The 21,728-nt window shown below is 40.3% G+C and overlaps 1 protein-coding gene and 1 long non-coding RNA gene across 2 annotated transcripts in view; both read right to left on the bottom strand.

The window, feature by feature from the left end:
• Nucleotides 1–9,855: 9,855 nt before the first annotated feature.
• SUDS3 (SDS3 homolog, SIN3A corepressor complex component) overlaps nucleotides 9,856–21,728 on the bottom strand; it is a 30,094-nt gene continuing 18,221 nt past the window's right edge. The window contains exons 10-12 of the mRNA XM_037878582.2: nucleotides 20,874–20,979; nucleotides 14,176–14,260; nucleotides 9,856–10,602 (exon numbers count right to left, since the gene is read on the bottom strand). Coding sequence (XP_037734510.1) covers nucleotides 10,504–10,602; nucleotides 14,176–14,260; nucleotides 20,874–20,979 — 290 coding nt within the window. The 3' untranslated portion in view covers nucleotides 9,856–10,503. The remainder of the gene's footprint in view (nucleotides 10,603–14,175; nucleotides 14,261–20,873; nucleotides 20,980–21,728) is intronic.
• Nucleotides 11,255–14,168, bottom strand: LOC119563765. Its single transcript, XR_005222357.1, has 2 exons — nucleotides 13,665–14,168; nucleotides 11,255–13,193 (listed from the first exon to the last, which is right to left on the bottom strand). It is a non-coding gene; the product is annotated as an uncharacterized LOC119563765 (long non-coding RNA).

Raw genomic sequence — 21,728 nt, 5'->3', positions numbered from 1 at the left:
TCAAGACTTCATTCTCATTGGTTGGTATAACAATTAAAATAGTATAAAATCATAGAATCATAAAATATCAGAGTTGGAAGGGACCTCTAGAGGTCATCTAGTCCAACTCCCTGCCCAGAGCAGGGCCAATCCCCAGCTAAATCATCCCAGCCAGGGCTTTGTCAAACCTGACCTTAAAAACTTCTAAGGAAGGGGATTCCACCACCTCCCTAGGTAACGCATTCCAGTGTTTCACCACCCTCCTAGTGAAAAAGTTTTTCCTAATATCCAACCTAAATCTCCCCCACTGCAACTTGAGACCATTACTCCTTGTCCTGTCATCTGCTATCACTGAGAATACTCTAGATCCATCCTCTTTGGATCCACCTTTCAGGTAGTTAAAAGCAGCTATCAAATCCCCCCTCATTCATCTCTTCCGTAGACTAAACAATCCCAGTTCCCTCAGCCTCTCCTCATAAGTCATAAGTGTTCCAGACCCCTAATCATTTTTATTGCCCTTCACTGGACTCTCTCCAATTTTTCCACATCCTTCTTGTAGTGTGGGGCCCAAAACTGGACACAGTACTCCAGATGAGGCCTCACCAATGTCGAATAGAGGGGAACGATCGCGTCCCTCGATCTGCTGGCAATGCCCCTACTTATACACCCCAAAATGCCATTGACCTTCTTGGCAACAAGGGCACACTGTTGACTCATATCCAGCTTCTCGTCCACTGTCACCCCTAGGTCCTTCTCTGCAGAACTGCTGCCTAGCCATTCGGTCCCTAGTCTGTGGCGGTACATTGGATTCTTCTGTCCTAAGTGCAGGACTCTGCACTTGTCCTTGTTGAACCTCATCAGATTTCTTTTGGCCCAATCCTCCAATTTGTCTAGGTCCCTCTGTATCCTATCCCTACCCTCCAGCGTATCTACCACTCCTCCCAGTTTAGTGTCATCCGCAAATTTGCTGAGGGTGCAATCCACACCATCCTCCAGATCATTAATGAAGATATTGAACAAAACCGGCCCCACGACCGACGTTGGGGCACTCCACTAGATACCGGCTGCCAACTAGTCATGGAGCCATTGATCACTACCCATTGAGCCCGACAATCTAGCCAACCTTCTACCCACCTTGTAGTGTATCCATCCAGCCCATACTTCTTTAACTTGCTGACAAGAATACTGTGGGAGACCGTGTCAAAAGCTTTGCTAAAGTCAAGGAATAACATGTCCACTGCTTTCCCTTCATCCACAGAACCAGTTATCTCATCATAGAAGGCAATTAGATTAGTCAGGCATGACTTGCCTTTGGTGAATCCATGCTGACTGTTCCTGATCGCTTTCCTCTCGTCTAAGTGCTTCAGAATTGATTCCTTGAGGATCTGCTCCATGATTTTTCCGGGGACTGAGATGAGGCTGACTGGCCTGTAGTTCCCAGGATCCTCCTCCTTCCCTTTTTTAAAGATTGGCCCTACATTAGCCTTTTTCCAGTCTTCCGGGACTTCCCCCGATCGCCATGAGTTTTCAAAGAGAATGGCCAATGGCTCTGCAATCACATCCGCCAGCTCCTTTAGCACTCTCGGATGCAGCGTATCTGGCCCCATCGACTTGTGCATGTCCAGCTTTTCTAAATAGTCCCGAACCACTTCTTTCTCCACAGAGGGCTGGCCTCCTGCTCCCCATGCTGTGCTGCCCAGTGCAATATGTTTGCATATTAACCTAAATTGGTTGCTTTTTGGTAACCAGGAGCATACTTTATACCTAACTACGTTTAAACAATTATCTAGCTTAACATACATTTATTCAGATTCTTGTTTTCTAGTGTTAGAAAATGTGAATGATGCATTTACTAGATTTTTTTTTTTACCCTTGATTTGTGTCACGCAGCGTTTAGAAGGAAAATGGAATAAATTAGAAGCATACAAAAACAGCATTTTACCGTTGTTTCTTTGCCTTATGGGTCAGATTGTCAAAATCTGGGTCCCCCTTCCTTCAGGTTTTTAAAAATTAGTTGATTTCATCCTCTCCAATGTGGTTTTCATTCATAGAGTGGAAGAGGAAAATAAGCTTTCCTGCTTTTCAGCTCCCAATTGATTTCTCAACTTTGAATGAACTAGTCCAAAATGAAGACTATATTCTCTCTGCACCTGCTAAACTGAAATCAAAAAGTACATAAGGCAAAATATATTGTCCACAACAAATACACTTTGAAAAAATATGAATACCAGCATTTGCTTTCTTTTAAAGACTGAAAATAGATGGGTTTCAGAGTAGCAGCCATGTTAGTCTGTATCCGCAAAAAGAAAAGGAGGACTTGTGGCACGTTAGAGACTAACAAATTTATTTGAGCATAAGCTTTCGTGAGCTACAGCTCACTTCATCGGATGCATGCAGTGGAAAATAAAGTCCACTTTCCACTGCATGCATCCTATGAAATGAGCTGTAGCTCACAAAAGCTTATGCTCAAATAAATTTGTTAGTCTCTAAGGTGCCACAAGTCCTCCTTTTCTTTTTGAAAATAGATGCTGTCACGTTATTGACTTGAACTGGGACCATATAGAACATGGTTGCAACCAAGGTCCTGTAGTGGCACCAAATCTTGTATAAAGGGGATCGAATAAGGTGTCTCAGACAAAGTTATGGTTTGCTGGTTATGATTATGCTGTCTATATGTGTATATCAATTTTGTAGTTGAAGTTATGAATATTGGCTCTATACTGTCTGTATTTCAAACTTACGCTGTGCTTCTGGGTGACACCCCAGACAAGTTGGTGTCAGCTCTGTCTAGCCTGCTTGATGGCCCATTAAGGACCATCAGCTATACAACTGACCCATTGAGAGAAGGCAGACACGCCTTGTGACTCAGCAAGGCATGCAGGGACCTGCCTATGGACAGGACTCTGAGGTTTTTCCAGGCCATGTGATGGACAGCTTGTCTTTGGAACAAAGAAAGCAGAGACCACACGGCAAGAGACTATAAAAAGCTGCTGCAGCTCCTCCATCTGGTCTTCAGTTATGCTTCTTAGCTCTGGAGGAACTTTGTTACACTGAAGCTTTGAACCAAGGACTGAATGACCCATCCCAGCTGTGGATGTTCTCCAGAGACTTGATTTGAACCTGCAGTTTATTCCATCACTGCTGCAAGCCTGAACCAAGAACTTTGCCATTACTGTATGTCATTGATTCCATTTATCCAATTCTAGCTCCCATCTAGATCTTTTCCTTTTATGAATAAACCTTTAGATTTTAGATTCTAAAGGATTGGCAACAGTGTGATTTGTGGGTAAGATCTGATTTGTATATTGACCTGGGTCTGGGGCTTGGTCCTTTGGGATTGGGAGAACCTTTTTTCTTTTACTGGGGTATTGATTTTCATAACCATCTGTCCCCATAACGAGTGGCACTGGTGGTGATACTGGGAAACTGGGGCATCTAAGGGAATTGCTTGTGTGACTTATGGTTAGCCAGTGGGGTAAAACCAAAGTCTTCTCTGTTTGGCTGGTTTGGTTTGTCTTGGTGTGCACAGAAAGCCCAGCCTTGGGCTGTAACTGCTCTGCTTTAAGCAATTTGTCCTGAATTGCCACTCTCAGTTGGGTCCCGCCAGAACCAGCATCGTTACAGATGCCTAATGCGGTATATGACATTGTGACCTTTTTAAAGCTTGAGTTGACCTCAAAAAAGTTAAGATGTCTCCTCCCATGCCTGCTTTTATGGGTAACATTAAAAACCTTACCCTTTAACTCATTGAAACGTGAGGGTGTGTTGATGTGGCTTTTTTTTTTTTTTTTTTAGTTAAAGGGTTTTAATAGATTGAAGTTTAGGCTTCAACATAACTTCACATTTAAATTCAAGGTTTATTTTTTAAAGAGAAAGGTAATGTAAATAAAAATTAAAAAATATTTTTATCCATGCTGTTGCTCAGAGAAGGTGGAAATAAAGCAGGATTATTCTGAAGGATAAGAGTTCTGGATGGATGTTTGATAGAACCATGAAGTACAAATATTAGACACACTACGAAGCCCTGATCCAGACTGACTCCAAACACCACAAAACTACAAATCCCTTGTAAGTTTCATTCTTCCTGTAAAGGTTGATCTTTTTGCTCTCCTGGAACAATGGCAAATGGAAAGACATTTGGTCCCTACCATTTTAAATACAGTGGAGCGTCAATTATCCCGTTAACAAAAGCAGCTACGAACTGACATGCTCTTTAAGCTGTCAGTACACAGTGTTCTTTTGCTATAGAATACTTTATGCACTTAATGTGGGATTTTGAGAAGTACCTCGGTGACCTGAGACACATGTAGAGACAAGCTTTCAAGCTACACAAAGCTCTTCTTCAGATCTGGAAAAAAAGTGACCTGCAAACCAATTCCAGTGGAAGTTAATAATTTGTGCTCCTAAAATAACCTAGGCACTAAAAATATCCCAGCCTAAGTGCTTGAGCCTGAAAATCTTGTTTCCTCTTGTATTTGGCCTATTTTGTAATCTTCCAATGCAGATCTTTTGATGTGGAGTTTTGAAGGATCCTAAGGGAGTTAAGCAGCCAAATCCCATAGAAAGTGGATTCACTTGATCACGGTTAACCCCCCTTCAATAAAAGGAAGTTTTTGTGCTCCAATATATTTGAATTAATAAAATTGTTCAATAAATCCTTAAGATGAAAACTGAGGTCTTTGCACAGTCACACCTCCCTTAAAAAGGAAAGGGAAACAAATGCCTTACATGAGTCTATAATAGACTGCAGTTTACTCTTCCTGAAGAGCGTTTATTTTTGGAATGAGGACCACCCTTTCTACATTCACCTTTCAAAACCAGGTCAAATTAATGATTTTATGCTAGTATTCATAATAAGTTAAATATTTCTCAAACATGTAGCAAACATTTGTTTTGTCTATTCTAGAGCTGTCTATCAATTGCAGTTAACTCATGCCATTAACTCAAAAAAACCTGATTAATTACAGTTTTAATCGCACAGTTAAACAATAGAATACCAATTGAAATTTAAATATTTTGGGATGTTTTTCCACATTTTCAAATATATTGATTTCAATTACAACACAGAGTACAAAGTGTACAGTGCTCACTTTATATTATTTTTTATTACAAATATTTGCACTATAGAAATGATAATCAAAATAAATAGTATTTTTCAATTCACCTCATACAAGTACTGTAGTGCAATCTCCTTATTGTGAAAGTGCAACTTACAAATGTAGATTTTTTTGTTACATAACTGCATTCAAAAACAAAAATGTAAAACTTTACAAGTTTTTACAAGCCTACAAGTCCATTCAGTCCTACTCCTTGTTCAGCCAATCACTAAGAAAAACAAGTTTGTTTACATTTATGGGAGACAATGCTGCCCGCTTGTTATTTACAATGTCACCTGAAAGTGAGAACAGGCATTCACATGGCACTTTTGTAGCTGGCATTGCAAGGTATTTACATGCCAAATATGCTAAACATTCGTATGCCTCTTCATGCTTTGGCCACCATTCTAGAGGACATGCTTCCACACTGACAACGCTCATTAAAAAAATAATGCATTAATTAAATTTACGACTGAACTCCTTGGGGGAGAACTGTATGTTTCCTGCTGTTTTACCTGCATTCTGCCATAGATTTCATGTTATAGCAGCGTTGGGTGATGACCCAGCATGTTGTTCATTTTAAGAACACTTTCATTGCAGATTTGACAAAACATTAAGAAGGTACCAATGTGAAATTTCTAAAGATAGCTACAGCACTCAACCCAAGGTTTAAGAATCTGAAGTACCTTCCAAAATCTTAGAGGGACGAAGTGTGGAGCACGCTTCCAGAAGTTTTAGAAGCGCAACACACTGATGTGGAAATTACAGAACCTGAACTACCAAAAAGGAAAATCAGCCTTCTGCTGGTGGCATCTGACTCAGATGATGAAAATCAACATGTGTCCGTCTGCACTGCTTTGGATCGTTATCTAGCAGAACCCGTCATCAGCATGGATGCATGTCCCCTAGAATGGTGTTTGAAGCATGAAGGGACATATGAATCTTTAGCACATCTGGCACGTAAATATCTTGTAATGCCGGCGATAACAGTGCCATATGAATGCCTGTTCTCACCTTCAGATGACATTGTGAATAAGAAGTGGGCAGCATTATCTCCTGCAAATATAAACAAACTTGTTTATCTGAGGCCTTGTTTACACTGCGGGGAAGGGGGAGGGAGTCTAAGCTACGCAATTTGAGTTACATGAATAGCATCACTCAAATCAACATAGCTTAGATCTACTTTCTGCGGGGTCCACACTACGCAATGTTGATGGGAGATGCTCACCTATCGACTCACCCTATTCTTCTCGATCTGGTGAAGTACAGGAGACGACGGGAGAGCAATCTGCGGTCGATTTAACGGATCTTCTAGACCCCCTAAATTGACCGCTGATGTATCAATAGCCGCTCTTGGATCCCCCAGTAAGTGTAAACAAACCCTGAGTGATTGGCTGAACAAGTAGGAGGACTGAGTGGACTTTCTAGGCTCTAAAGTTTACATTGTTTTGTTTTTGAATGCAGTTTTTTTGTACATAATTCTACATTTGTAAGTTCAACTTTCATAATAAAGAGATTGCACTACAGTACTTGTACTAAGTGAATTGAAAAATACTTTACAATACAAATATTTGCAATCAAAAATATAAAGTGAGCACTGTACATTTTGTATTCTGTGTGGTAATTGAAATAAAAATATTTGAAAATGTAGAAAACCATTTATTTAAATATCTTGGATTTCTATTATTATTTAACAGTGCAATCACACAGTGAACTTTGTAATCGCTTGACAGCCCTAGTCTATTCATTTAGGGTTTGAACCTTCCAAGTGATGTTACAGTGGAAAGCGTCATTTTATGGAGATGCCAGCTCCAATTTAAAAGTTGAATCAGAACCCTAATGTGCCCCCTTTGGGAAGGGAGAAGGAAAACTTACAAGATGACAGGTTAGAAAAAGTGAACTGGACTGTATTTTTCTCCAGGCCTATTCTCCACAGTGTCTACCCTCTTTATCCCAACCATAAAACATTTTGAAGTACAATCCTCTTTTAGTATTAAAAGCTTAGTACCTCCCAAGTACAAGGTGTTTCATGAATATAAGACCAGAGACAACAAATACATGCAGACCACCATAGGACAAGTTGTTTGAAAAATAGTTTTCCCACAGGCCTTTTTTGGGGTGGGGTGTCTAATTTGTGCGATGACCAGGATAGGCAAGAAAAGTTCTCCCACGTCACAAATGAAGTAGAAAAGGAAAATTGCCAGAACATAATGGGAGGGGACATTTTCATTAGAACCTTGTAAAAAGCTCACTAGAAAAGACTGCTGCACACTGGTGCTACTCCAAATGGTCAAAATCAGGAAGGACTGAAATTCAAAGGCAGCTGTGGAATAGGACAGGGTTTAGAAGGAACTCAGGCAAAAGCCAAAGGGAATATTAGAACTTGGCGGTAAATACTTGGAAGAGCAGAGTGTGACAGTATTCCAATGCTGCTGTAAGCATTCGACACAGGTTTTCGTGTCTCAGTATAGATATATATGGCCATTTTAGGGATCCAAGACCAGCATGTGCACATGGGATGAGGTTGAGACCAAGTTTTGACCCTTATTTGACATGATGGCAGCACTGATGAGCTATGGAGAACATCCCATCAAACCCTTCTCCTTGCCCACTGAGAGGAGCAACCTCTCCTTCAAGGCACACATACTAAGTTTACTTCCTCCCCCACTTTATTCACTTACTCTCCGTTAATACTTAATATACTTAAGATTATCTTCTCCAGCTACTCCCTCACATCAGCCACAATAGCTCAAAATATTGCCATCAAGCTAACGAGAATGTTACAGGGCATCTTTAACATGCCAGTAACACTGAACACATGGGAGGGGGAGAATGGGTTAGGTTAATCCATTAAACATGACCTAATCGGAACATGAGTACTAAGTCAGACATCAGTTTCCCTCCTCCCCCGGAAGGTGGAAGGATGGAGGTTGGTGGGAAGATCATTACAGCAGCCACTGGTCAAGCAAAACCCAGGATTGCAACAGAAGGGGAGGCTGCTGATCACGATGAGGTGCACAGTCAAAGCTGTGCACTGAGGCTTATACAACCCCATGTCCACATTGTGCCTGGCTCTAGATAGTATCCAATACTTGCATAAGTGTGGAACAAAAAACATCACCAAAAGTGTTTAGTGATGGCTTCCTTCTATGTACATCTAGGACATCTGATACTAATGGACTGACAGGATTCCTGCCCTTTGTTAATCCCAGGTCCCCATCTGCCTCCTCCACTCACAATTGATTCAGAAACACACAATTCATTCAATAGGGAATCCTATTTACGCAATATTATTTTATTTATAAAAACCATGATATTCATGTTTTAAGGCTCAGTGACAAATCCTGTTTGGTACATCAACTTATAAAAACCTGTCTCTCAGAAGCATCGCATTGCATTAAGCATGCTGTTAACTAAACTCAAAGAGCTTGCTGCTTTCCATCTGACTGCGTTTGCAGTGAGGATAGCACACCTTAGAGAAGTGGGCAACAGACTTCCTCCCATTCTCACGTTGGGAAAGGTGCAGAGGTGGCAGAGACTCCAAACATAACACGTAAAATGACTCAGTCTCACAGCTAGTCATCAGATGCTCATCTCCAAGGGCTAGTCTACACTACTGCAGTAAATCGATCTAACTTATGCAACTTCAGTTACGTGAATAATATAACTGAAGTTGACATAGTTAGATGCACTTACCGTGGTGCCTACACTGTGCTGTGTTGACGGGAGAGTGCCTCCTGTCGACTTCCCTTACGCTTCTTGGGGAGGTGGAGTACACACATCAATGGGAGAGTGCTCTCCCATCAATTTAGCGAGTCTTCACCAGACCCGCTAAATCCACACTCGCTGCATCGATTGCAGCAGTGTCGATCTACTGGTAAGTGTAGACATGCCTTAAGATTCCACCATGGACCCAAGACCCAAGTGTGTATGCACAGATTCATTACTGGGACTGCGCTCCCACCCAACTGTAGTAAACAAAAGGAATGGAGAAAGGTAAATTGAAATATTTCATTTACCCAGATATGAAGGAAATACAAACCTAATCATGAACAAGAAGGCATTTTAAAAGCAAGACTAAAGACCCCTCCCCCCCCAATTCTCCCACCCACAAGTGACAGACACTGACAAAAGGAGCATGCTATAACTCATTGCCCAACATTTTCAGGTGGAGACCTCAGTTTCATTCATTTCGAGGGCAGAAATTTGATACTCTTTCCTATCTGTTGTATAGTTCATGTTGATGCATCAACACATTTCATGGTGGTCTCTGGCCATCAGTGCCCACTTGTGAATCAAGTATTTTTAGAAAATAGCTACCAGGAACCCAAGTGGTTTAAACACACTTGAATGGATGCAACTGTCAGTTAAATATTGTAGAATTACAGCACTTTCGAAGAGGACACTGTAGAGACTCATCTTGGTTTCTATCAACTAAAACACCCTTGAAAGAGAAACTTTTGTATTACATTTGGGCAATTTAGGCTTCATGTACACTGTCAAGGCCTAGCAATGCAGCTTTTCATTTTGTATCAGGCCCTTTTGAGAGCAAAGATCTAATATCTAAGTTACCCATCAACTGTTCCAGTATGACCCATTAATTAGTCGAGTCATCAATTTCAAGGAACTTATATGTACAGTACTGAAAGGTAAAATTATCAGTGATTATACTGTGCTGTTCATATAATCTCACTGCCTCATGCATAGTCCAGTTAATCCTTTGGGTTATACTCATCTATGTATGGAAATGTAGCGTAGCAGTATAGACACACACAGTTTGTTCATCTGAAGGGTTTTTAATGTGAAGAGAAAGGAAGCTTTGGATTCACCACGTTAGACTGTGTTTAACCAGGTCAAAATCAACTGGAATTTCAGCACGTTACAGGTTTCCAGAACACTTTTCACACTTTCCTAAAAAATCCTCATTGCATGGGCAAATCTTTCAACAGCTCATCCAAAAGAATCGATGTCATGTTGTTATAGAGAAAGCTAGTTGGATTAGTCTCCTCCTGCTCAGCACCCTGAGCTTTGCAGAAAAAACAGCGCTAGCTTTCAACAAGGAAAATAGCTGGTTTTTCCCCCCCGATTCAAAACTTAAGTTATGTTGTTTTCAATGTACACACACGCTTCACGGTACAAAGATATAAAGATGAGAAAATATGATGCAGAGTCTTCTTAAATATAGTCTCCTGAAATATGAAAAAAGCTTGGAGAAGCTTTATGGCAAACTCCAGAAGAAGTCCAGGGCTCCAGGGCAGTGCTTGAGTGTCACTAGAGACTTAAGGACTATTGGGATGATGTGGCCAGCCACAAACGGTCTCTCAGGTGGCCATAACAGCATCTCTGTTGCTATGGCTGGGTGGATAGACTGCTATTCCCTGTAAGAGGGTTCTTTTTTAAAAAAAGATCAAGGAAGAGAGTCAGACAGTCATGCAGCTGATCGCCGGCGGATCACAAAAACCCCTCGCTGTAGCTGTCCCAGATAGATCCTCATTTTTGTGCTGTCACTGGTCTTCCTCACCCAAATCTGCATGAGAGAGAAGACGGAGACCCGCCAAGATTAGAAATACTGGAGAAAATCTTTCAGGGATCCTTAATGTCTGCCATAAAAGTTGCTTTCTGCAGCTCTCCCTGCTTTCTTAGGAAGAATAGAAAACATGGCTTTTTAAAAGCCACCTCGGTATAACGTATCCAATCACCGGCTTTATCCCTCTCTCTGCTTTCAACTCTCTATCAGAAAAAGTAATTGCTCCTCCTAAGCATCAGGCAGGTGAAATTCTCTACTGCGACAGCTCATAACAGAAAGCTTGCATTTGGTTTTACCTAATCAAGAATAAGTCTCTCTAGAGCCACAGATCATAAAATTACTTGTCCTGGGATTTGCTCAGACAAGTAACTATTAGTCAAATGAAAAGCTTGCCCTGATATTGTTCAGTGAAGCATTTCTCACACTATTCAATTATAAGTTGTATCTGGAGATAAAAGGGCTTGCTTTTTAAACACCTACACTGAAAAATTCTTACTACTACAGATATATAATCTATTTAAAAGGACTACAAATTGCATCTACAGAAATAGCCATTTGGAAAATAAAGTCTTTAAAATCAAAGTCATTATCAAGGATTCTGGAACCCAGATCAGATGCCTTTAAAAACTGAATCTGAGCAAATGTCCGCCTGGTTTTATCATTTTAACTTCTTTTTTTTTTTTTAAATGTGTTTTCAGTAAGAATGAAACTTGTTAAAAAATCTTAATATTGCTGCAATTATGACTAGAGTACAATATTTTCCATTACAAAGGTTTGTAAATTTAGTCTTGACCAATTCACATTTTAGTGTTGACTTTCAGGTATAGGTATCTTCTTAGCCATTGACTTCCACCAGCCACAAGGTGGTTGTTGTATACTAGATTACATTATTCCTTTCACTGGGGGAGTGTCTCCAACGTCTCCACTAACATTTAAGTGTTTTAACTTTATAACTGGTGAATTTACTTCCAAAAATTCAGCTTTTCATAGAAACGTTATCACACTTGTCAGTTTTACTCTGGAATTGAAACTGTTATCAGTAAGTTCACCTTCTCTAAGCCCTTAAAGAATTCTATCTGCTCCTGATTAAGAGTATATCTAGACTCGAGAACACACATTTTTCCCATTAGGGTTCCTTTCAGAAGTATCTTCCTTGTCTTTCCATTGTTTGCAGTTGAAATGCCACATTGGAGGGAAAAAAAAATCAATCCCTTTCCCTCTTTCTTCTAATCCAGTGCTGAAGCCAGCTGCCTCTGAAAGAACGCTCTTGTTCTACTTTAAGAAAATGCAAGTCTGCATTATCCTTTTGCAAGAGATTTTCTTTAATTTCAGCTCAAGCCTTTTATCATTTACAACATTAAGATCCTTAATGTTAACTGTAATAACCTTAATCAAATTAGCCATTTCTGTATGTGTTATAATACATCTGTTGGCATTTTGTTACAAGTTCATTTAAATAATCAACCATAGAGCCGAACAATTGCTCCATGACTATGGCTCACTGTTATAAGAGAGAGCATTTCCCACATAGTAAATTTACTTTATTAAATGAAATATTTTCCCTTTAATACCCACACTAGAGGTACTTTTTTGGTTCATGGAGGCTACTGAATTTAAGAAATCCTAGCTCCATTATCCATTTTATTGAAAAGTTAGTTTTCATGTTGCTTGCCAATTGCTTTTCTTTGCACAATTCTCCTATTGGCATTGCTTAAATACCAAGTTTGTTTTAGGTTTTGATTCATATCAATCCTAGATGCACATGCCTCTTAACCCCCACTAACCTCATCCCAACTCCTCATCAGCAAGTCAAGTAGCATTAGCCAAATGACTCGCCTTTTTCTAGTACCTAAGTGACTTGTGAACACTGTTGACTTTATCCCCAACATACACTGCCCAACTCCTTTCAGCCCATTAGATTGTGGAAGGCATTAATTATCATCAACAATCTACTCACACCTGCTAAAGACAACCATTTTTCTGAGCCAAAGGAAGGAATTTACTATGCTCCATGGAACCCGAAGCCAAACTTATTCAAACACATAAAAAACTTTGTATCTATAGCAGCCAAAGAGTAGGACACGTGAACAGGCATGTATGTATAGTTACTAACAGCCAGTAATTTTAAACCCAATTACATGGATAAAACGAGGAGAACATTTAAGAAGTTGCTCAACTTTGGCCCTTAATTGTATCTTAAGCCAGTAGTCATTTCAAATTGGCAACTACCCACCAGCTGGCAGTCACCATGCTGCTGTACAGACAGCTGCTGTATGAGTAACCAGTGTCTGGTTTACCATCAGCATTCATCCTGTTGCTGCAAAAACTGACTAACTTTTCAGAAGTTACTAGCCTGCTTTCTTATTGGTAGGGTAACAGGTTAGTCTCAGTCACCACCCACATTTTGCTGATACCATGAGACGTCTGTACAAGGCAAGCTCCAAAATGCCAATTTCAGTCACTGTCAGATGCCTCCCAAAGTTTGAGATAAATGCTTCCCAGCAAGTGAACTTCCAGGAGATTGTGCCTGCTGTTTTCTTTTAAAAGACGACTTAGGATCTTGGTTTAATTTAATGGGCAGCCTAGAGGTCCTGTAACATATATAACGTGGTTAGCAGTAAGGTTGGAATACCCTACCTACACCTAAACTTAGCGACGAGCCTTTAATTCATCCTCTTCTGGGTCCCTAGTGTTTTATGTCAAATGAGAGTAAATATTTGTTCCTGGAAAGTTTAGAGACTAGAAGTAATGGAAATTATTTTCAATCCACAGCTAGGGAAATACAATGCAAATATCCCTCCTGATGCCCTGTCAACTGAGTAGCTTGGGCAGGTCAAGACCACCATATCTACATGTGAAAGGTATTTAAGTCTCCCACCAGGTCAATCATTTGCCTCTCCTCAGCAGAGACAACCAATTATGTGCAACGGTTCTGTAATGTGGATTCTTGGCCATCAAGACTGATCCAAGACCATTAATATTCATTCCACCTAGGAGCTTAAGACAGAGCTGGCTCTGGAGCCAAAGGTGAACTGAACTTCTTTTCCCACTAGGAGGCTCACCTCAAACCCTCAGTCAATAAACTTTTCATTCTGCAGTTATTTCTTGAGGGAATGGTCACTGAAGGTAGCACGGAGGAAATCAACAGAGGACTAGAGTATATCATAATCCAATTTTAACAGGTTGACTGTGCACCAAAAATCATCTGTGAGCAACACAGAAGAGGGATATGTGAAAATCAATTCGTTTAAAGATGTGTCCGTCAATAAGAGATCAATCCACACTATTAAAGTTACAAGTATTAAAACCCACTAACACTGCAGAGCAAGCATCACTGGCAACACATTTATGAAGATTTTGAATCAAACAGTAATTCAGCTGCACCTCAGATTTAGCTTCTGAAATACCACACGACCACATCTTTCCCCAAAGGAAGAGGCTGCTACTCTGCCAAGTTATTTGTATTGTGATTATGAGTTTTTAAGCCCAATTGACAGACACTAGTTTGCTTGCTTGCCTGCACTGACCCTTGTCATTCTCTCATTCTGACCAAAACTTAAAGAAACCCATTACCTCGTTGGCTCCTACAGAGCTGATCACACAGCTGATCTTAGTGTTCTCTTTTGACTCCAGGTAAATAGCCTGGCTCTTGTGGTACCTGTAAAAAGCAAAGCATTAATCTGTTAGCTGCCCAGGAGATCCCATCTACTCTTCTGAAGATTTAGAAAGTCATGAGTAGCTTGATTTATGAACCACACGGATTCTATATGCATGAGGAAAGTAACAAAGGATTCTCACTTTTCTCAGCATATTCACATCATTACATAGCTAAGAATTTAAAGCCATTTCTCTCCCCACCACCTGCACTCAAACATTACAAACACAATAAGCTGAAAACTGCAGATTCCCCCAACCCCACTCTAATTATGGGGAGTTGTCAGTAATTGTATATTTAAGGTTTTAATAGGATTTCTTACTTACATAAAAATGTGTAACACCAAAAGTTGACAAATATTTACTCTTAGGGCAGAGTGCTTTTTTTTCCTGCAACTGATTTGCTTCCATCTTTCAATAGCTATAGAGTATTAAAACAAATTCATCTAAAATGATCTGAAGTATACAGACTAATAAATGGCTGGACTGTAGGGAATTCTAGGAAATGTATCAGATATGCCATTTAAAAAAACTAATGTTATTAACACTGCGTCACAACTGCTTGCATTTACACCCAGTGAAACCAAAAAGACAGTGCTTTTTCACTAACGCAACTGGTAGCTTACGCAGGTAGGGAAGTGCTGAAGCATCAGTGTTTCACTGCCAGTTTTGTAATCAAGACCCAGCTCATTTCTCCGGCCTTCTGTCAGGATCTAACCCCCGTTAGTCCTCTGTGCTACAAGTGTAGTACCCAGCCCAGAACTCAAATCCCTTCACCCCGCCGCACCCCCACCCGAAGTTGATCAGAGGGAGACTCGGTGCAACTCCATTCTGGCAAACATTAGGAATTGCTGTGACACTGCAAATCTCTCCCTCTTCTTGCCCCCTGCTACCTTGACTAAGCAACAAGGGTGACTTGCAACATCATTGGAGCTCCTGAGACTTGCCAGTGAATCTACGCGCTAAACCACCTCACTAGGTCCTACAGATGGATTCACTGCTGACTGGTTTCAGAGTAGCAGCCATGTTAGTCTGTATTCACAAAAAGAAAAGGAGGACTTGTGGCACCTTAGAGGCTAACAAATTTATTTGAGCATAAGCTTTCGTGAGCTACAGCTCACTTCACTGGATGCATTCAGTGGAAAATACAGTGGGGAGATTTATATACAGAGAACATGAAACAATGGGTGTTACCATACACACTGTAACCAGAGTGATCACTTAAGGTGAGCTATTACTAGCAAGAGAGCGTGGCGGGGGGGGGACCTTTTGTAGTGATAATCAAGGTGGGCCATTTCCAGCAGTTGACAAGAACATCTGAGGAACAGTGGGGGGTTGAGGGGGGGAAATAAACATGGGGAAATAGTTTTACTTTGTGTAATGACCCATCCACTCCCAGTCTCTATTCAAGCCTAAGTTAATTGTATCCAGTTTGCAAATTAATTCCAATTCAGCAGTCTCTCGTTGGAGTCTGTTTCTGAAGTTTTTTTTGTTGAAGAATTGCCACTTTTAGGTCTGTAATCGAGTGACCACTGGTAGTACGTCAAGCCCGCAGATTCATTGCCTGTATGTTCAGGATTGCACTCGGTCCCATGCTCCCACTTCACTGCATTCTTAGTCCCCTGCCCCCATCACTTAACGTTTTTTGAGAAAAACATTACACATGAAATAAAAAGCAGGAGGCATAAAACTGGTGTAGCAAACTGGCAAATAGAGATTAGACCTAGGGGCAAGCAGAAGGCTGCAGTGGCTTAGGATGTACAGCCATATGAAAGGGGTCAAACAGGGCCAGGAGAACCAGGGACGCAGAAGATGCCTAGGTCCAGAGGTTTAAAAGGGGGTCTGCAGTTGATAGGGATGGATATGGAAGGGGGAGGGGGGGAAGGAAGAGGGTAGAAGACACCAAAACAGGGAGTTTTGTCCATGCTGCAAGGGGTACAATTTCAAGTTAAACATGGGTAAAAGCCTCTCCCTTCCCCATTTCATAATACCCCTTATTTCAAGATCTTCCCTTAACTTTCACCTTCCCCACCCAAAAACATGCAGAGGGATTCAGGGAGGTAGCCCCCATACATTAGGGGTCATAAGATCAGTCAGAGCTACTGTCCTGGAAACTTGATACTCTAATCACATTTAAACTTGATGCTAGAAAAGATACAGGGAAATTGCTACACAAAAAGCTTTAACTTGGAGTTAAGGAAATGCATTTGAGCAACCTATCAATGCAGCTAACAAGTCAGGCAACACATCAATATTAATCCAAGCCAACCATAATTCACATGGCTTCTCCTCCACCTGTCATGATACAGACACATCTCAGTACATGTAATTCCCCAAGAATCAAAACCGACCTCAGATTCCTGTGGATAGTAAAGAAACCAGGGACATTCAATTATGTTTTGATAGAACAGCTTAATCTTGCTAAGGTTGGAATTAAAGTTGTGAAGTGTGATTTTGCAGAACTAGATATGTGCATAATGGGTGATCATGTGTTAGAAATGACACTGTGGAGGTGATGAGTGTTTGGGTGTTATGTCTGGACGGTAAAGCATGTGATTGAGGTTGGTATGGATTTAGTTTGATTTTTTAGTTAGTGCATTGATTAAAAAAAATCACTTGGACAACCTAACAAAGATAGCAGTTTGTAAGTTCCCTCTTCCCACACAGTCTGCCAGTCTCTACCATGAAACACAAATACTCACTTGCCCTATAGGCACTGAGCAGACAAGAAAAAAAGCAGACTCTTGGAAAAAAGGGGACTGTTTTAGAAAGTCAGGAAGAAAATTACATTTATTGAAGTCTAATATTCGATTTCTCATTTCCTAAGTTCTCATGCCACCAGAGTTGTCAATTACAGACAAAGTCTGTATTATAAGTAGGAAGCCATAGGATCCCACATGACATGTGCTGTATCCAGCTTGTACAAGTTGCTTTGCTTAAATAACATGAGATAAAATATGGTCTTATCTTATTTTGTCTAAGGCATATGCCAAAGGATAATGCAGTGCTTTCGAGTGTTTGGTTTCATAGCCTGAATGTTAGCTTTCTGCATGTCACACACTTAAGGATTCTCCTTGTTAATGCTGTAGTTAAAGTATGCTAGGTCTCTTTATTATCCCATAAGCAGGAATCACCTGCAAATAATCTGTTTCAGTATAATTAAGTGAACAATTTTAGCCAGGAGTACAGAGATGCTCTACAGTTACTGAAGCATTGTTATATTTCCACCTCTGCCCCTATTATGACATGCCTGACATTTAGATCCAGTGTCTGAGCTGCAGAATCATTGCAGTTACTTCCCCAGCAACTGTTCAGTATGTAACTACCTGTACTCTGACTGGCTGATAGCCATTAGAGTACGATAATTTGCATAATCTGTTATTTCCACAGTAGCCATACTATAAAATATGAAAATCTCCAACAATTAGTTCTATAATCTGTTCTGATTGGCTCCCATACTCAGCATTTTCAGGTTGTTTGCCAGCAATGAAGATTCTAGTCTCAGCTTTACGCCCTTCAGATGGGAAAAATAAAAGCCAAAGCGTATTTAACAGCTAAAAACAGAAGACGTCGGGTTAACAAAACAAAGACAGGGAAATTAATTAAATTTTAAAATGTTAAACATCTCAGACCTCTATCCCCATTTTCAGGGAGGGACTTCAGCTGGTTCCTTGGTAACTTAATAGTAACCATGAGACTGGGCCAATGAACTGCATTTATTCAGCACAGTCATCTTGTAAACAGGAAGCACTCAAGTTATTACAACCCAGACCCCACCACCTGCTTGAAAACACAGTGCTAGGGTCTGAATAACCCTCACTATCAGGTTGGTAGTAACCAGAAGTTACAATCTGACAGCTCTTCATTGTCTATATGAAGTGAGTTGGTGTCTTAGTATAATTAACGTACACACTTCCACATCACAAAAAACACCATTGCAACTGGCACCCTTATTGCCAAGATAAGAAGTGGGCCTGGAGAATGACCTACCTTTTAATCAACAGAGGCGGTCACTCACTGGCAAAGACCCGTAACGATGGGTACTATAGAAAACCTTAAATTAGGTAGACAGCAGACCTAATGGAGACTAGCAGGGTGGCAAGGGGAACCAGGCACTACCGCTGCCTGTTTGTTGATGAAGAGGACTATGTTGCTCAAAGTGGTCAGACAGCCCTTGAGAACAAGGGATAAAAATAGAAGGGGAAAGGTGGACTAGGACAAAATTTACCTGGGAATTTTTTAAGCTGGCTTCTAGGGGAGAAGGAAAATAGTTCTAATGGGTGAACTCTTCCTTTCTATTAGGTAAAATAAACTGCCATAAAAGCTAGCACACATTGAGGCTGGCTGAAACTTCATCTTCTGCTAGGAAATATTTAACTCAAATTCTGAAGCGTCTCAGCTTGTTCTCGTGAGTAAGTTTTTCAATAAGACAAAGGGACTCCTGTCTGAGGGACAAATGGAATACAAACCAATGCCTCAGAGATGCACACTGGACTTCAGACTGGTGGCCAATAATGGAAGCCTCTCCCATTCCCTGCTATGAAATTCTCTCACTTATTATACTGTGCACATCTAAAGTTAAAATTACAGAAGAAAAAAAAAAGTGTTTTTGCTGCAAGCAAGTGTTTTAGGCATTGGGGCAAAATTGCCAAGGGAAAAAATAGACTAATTCCACATCCAGCTGGGATTCCTATTATTAAGTCTCCATTTCGTGAAATAAGTTTGCCAAATGTAGCTACAAAAACCTCAAGGAGTCCATTTCTAGCCTTAAACATTAACTATTTTGAGAGGACTGTCCTTTATGTCTCCAGTCAGAAGGAATAAAATGAAGTCATTCCTGAGCTGTCAGAGTTCATTATTTTTGGTACACACAAGCAGCTTCAGTTTAATATGCGTTTCAAAAAAAAAAAAAAAATTACCCTCCCACCACCATAAGCTACTTTGTTATTTTAAAATATCAGCTACTTTGCAGAGGCATTATTACTATCAATCAAAATGTGAGCAGAATTATTCTAGCAAAATGTAAAACAACAAAGTAGTACAAAACTCAGGAAAAGGCAATGACTACAATCCTTGACAATGAAACCCCCTGACAATGGAATGTGGTGAGAAAAATATTTATGCTACAATGCCATATGTCCTAACCACATATGATTTTATAAGAGTCCTTTCATGCTTTTGTGAAGCTCATCTGGGGTCCAACTGTGTACTCCTTAGTTTGAATTTGGTGGGAATTTTGCTTGACTAAGATGCAAGAGCAGCCTCTGTTTCTAAGAGGGAGGACATACACCTTTTACAGATGTGTCTGTGTGCTTGAAATTTTAGGGAGTGGAGTTTAATACCTATATAGTTTATCCTGGTTTCAGAAAAAACAGGGAAGGATACCAGTTTTAAACAAAGAAAAAAAAGAACGTAACACACTTGTGAAAAGACTCAGTCTGTTGAAACCTAGTTTCAGCCACACACAAGTTCAAGCTCCTTTCTATTGCTAAACTGCCACTGTACATACCAAACCTTTAGTGAAATTTCACTACCAGAGGATTGGTAACAGGAAAATTGCTTTAACACACTCAGCAAAACTGCTGCTGTGCTAGTTTATGAACTTTTAGTTAAAGCCTTCTGCTTAATAGCTAAAAAAAAGAACAGGCAGTAAATCTGATGAGAAAATGACCTACCTTCTAGGTGCTCATCTTGAGTAGAACTCATTTCACATGGCACCATTCAGTGAGAAGGTTACAGCAACTTCCCTTGGTTTCCTGAGCTATCATTACACCAAACTAATCTACAACACACGGCTCAACAGTCAAAGTAATACATATATTAGAAGAGTCATATAAATTGCTTGCTATTTTTAAAGGACTAGATTGCGTCCTTGATTGCTCACTCTTGCATATTTCATAGGATTAAGCTTAAAAGGGAAGACCCAGTGAAATAAGTTCTTTGTACAAAATGAACATCTTCCCTGATGTATCGTGAGGCTTCAGTAGCTATATACCCATAAAAATTACAGAGATAAATCTGATCATCATTTCTGAAGTTGGTTCTTGTGTGGGGGTTTGATCTTTAAAGGTTATTTGGTTTTAGTTATTAGAAACATTTTTCATTCTACTCTGCTGGTTCATAATATTTTACTACATTCTGCCACCTTGTGGCATAACATTCTAATGTACCATAAAGCTGAATTAAGAACTGCCAATGTCGTGAAGAGCTGCTGCATCAGCACCAGTACATTTGGGTAATAGTTTAATGGATTTGCAATTGTATCCTGCATTTAATAGTGACTACTTTTTTTAATGTTAGTTTTAATAAAAATACTTGCTCAGTGTTGTAGCACAAAACAGGGCCCCAAGGACAGCAGCCTACATAGCCATAAATACCCTTCCACTAAAGCCAGAGCGGGAAGCAAACCATTACTCAGAGTTCTGTCAGCACTCCTGCAGTATAGAACTATAGCCACTTTTAATTCACTCAGCACCGGTAATAAGTGGCTAGCTTCTGCTCAGAAACACATTTTGCCTCTAAAATGCTTTTTCCAAAGCAAGTTCTCTTTGCGTTCTTTTGTTGCTACAGAGCTCAGACTAACAGCAGCAGCTGCCACATATTCCATCTAAACCTACCATCTTTTATCATAGTAGAGTTTGCCATCTTCAATCCGAGCTTCAAACCGCTGTGCTGGAGACTCTGCAGGTGTGGCTGGCAGGTGTTCTGGAGACGAAGGAGACGCTGGAAAAGAAATAAATTGTATATATAGACTAGCATGTGCACATCAGCATATATACATGCAACAGGAAAACTGACTATAGGCATAAGTCGTAGCTTCAGAGGTGTGAATGCAATTTCACTGACTAAAGAGGTGTGGTATGAACAGAGGAACTCTAATTTACTTCCGCTTTGACATAAATGCCTTCTGTTTGGGCTAGTCATTTCACCTCTGTGCTTGTCTCTTTTCACGTAAAAGGGCTGTTGCCAGGCTTCTCTCAAAGAGCTTGAAAAGTGTTAAAAGTAGCAGACAGACAGAATGGCCCTTGTATTAGCTTCTAACTGACTCTTGTTATATAACTAAACCCAAAACACAGAAATAAAGCCACCTATAAACACAAGAGAAATATCCAGACCCCACTGGTGAATTGTGTAGCACAAGTCTGAAAGTCAAGTGGCCCCACCCACCCAAGAAAACTGGGTGAGCCATCTCAATACACTGTATAGTGAAGATGAAACCCCTCTTCCAAAAGCATTTTGGTCGATTCCTGAATCCTACATTTAAACAGGCAGACACCTGCACAATCATATTTCACTATTCATAATGCTCGTTTTATAAAAAAGTAAGATGGCAGTTTGGAAGCAACAGAACTGCCAGTAATTCTCATTGGATGGCTAACCACAGAGACTAAAAGAAGTTCCAATTTAAAGACTGCTACAAGTCTCCAACAAGATTCATGTATGCTTGAGAGAACATGATTTGTACCCCAATA

Source organism: Chelonia mydas, chromosome 15 (genome assembly GCF_015237465.2).
Source record: "Chelonia mydas isolate rCheMyd1 chromosome 15, rCheMyd1.pri.v2, whole genome shotgun sequence".
Lineage (NCBI taxonomy): Eukaryota > Metazoa > Chordata > Testudines > Cheloniidae > Chelonia > Chelonia mydas.
This window is presented reverse-complemented; position numbering and strand designations above follow the sequence as displayed.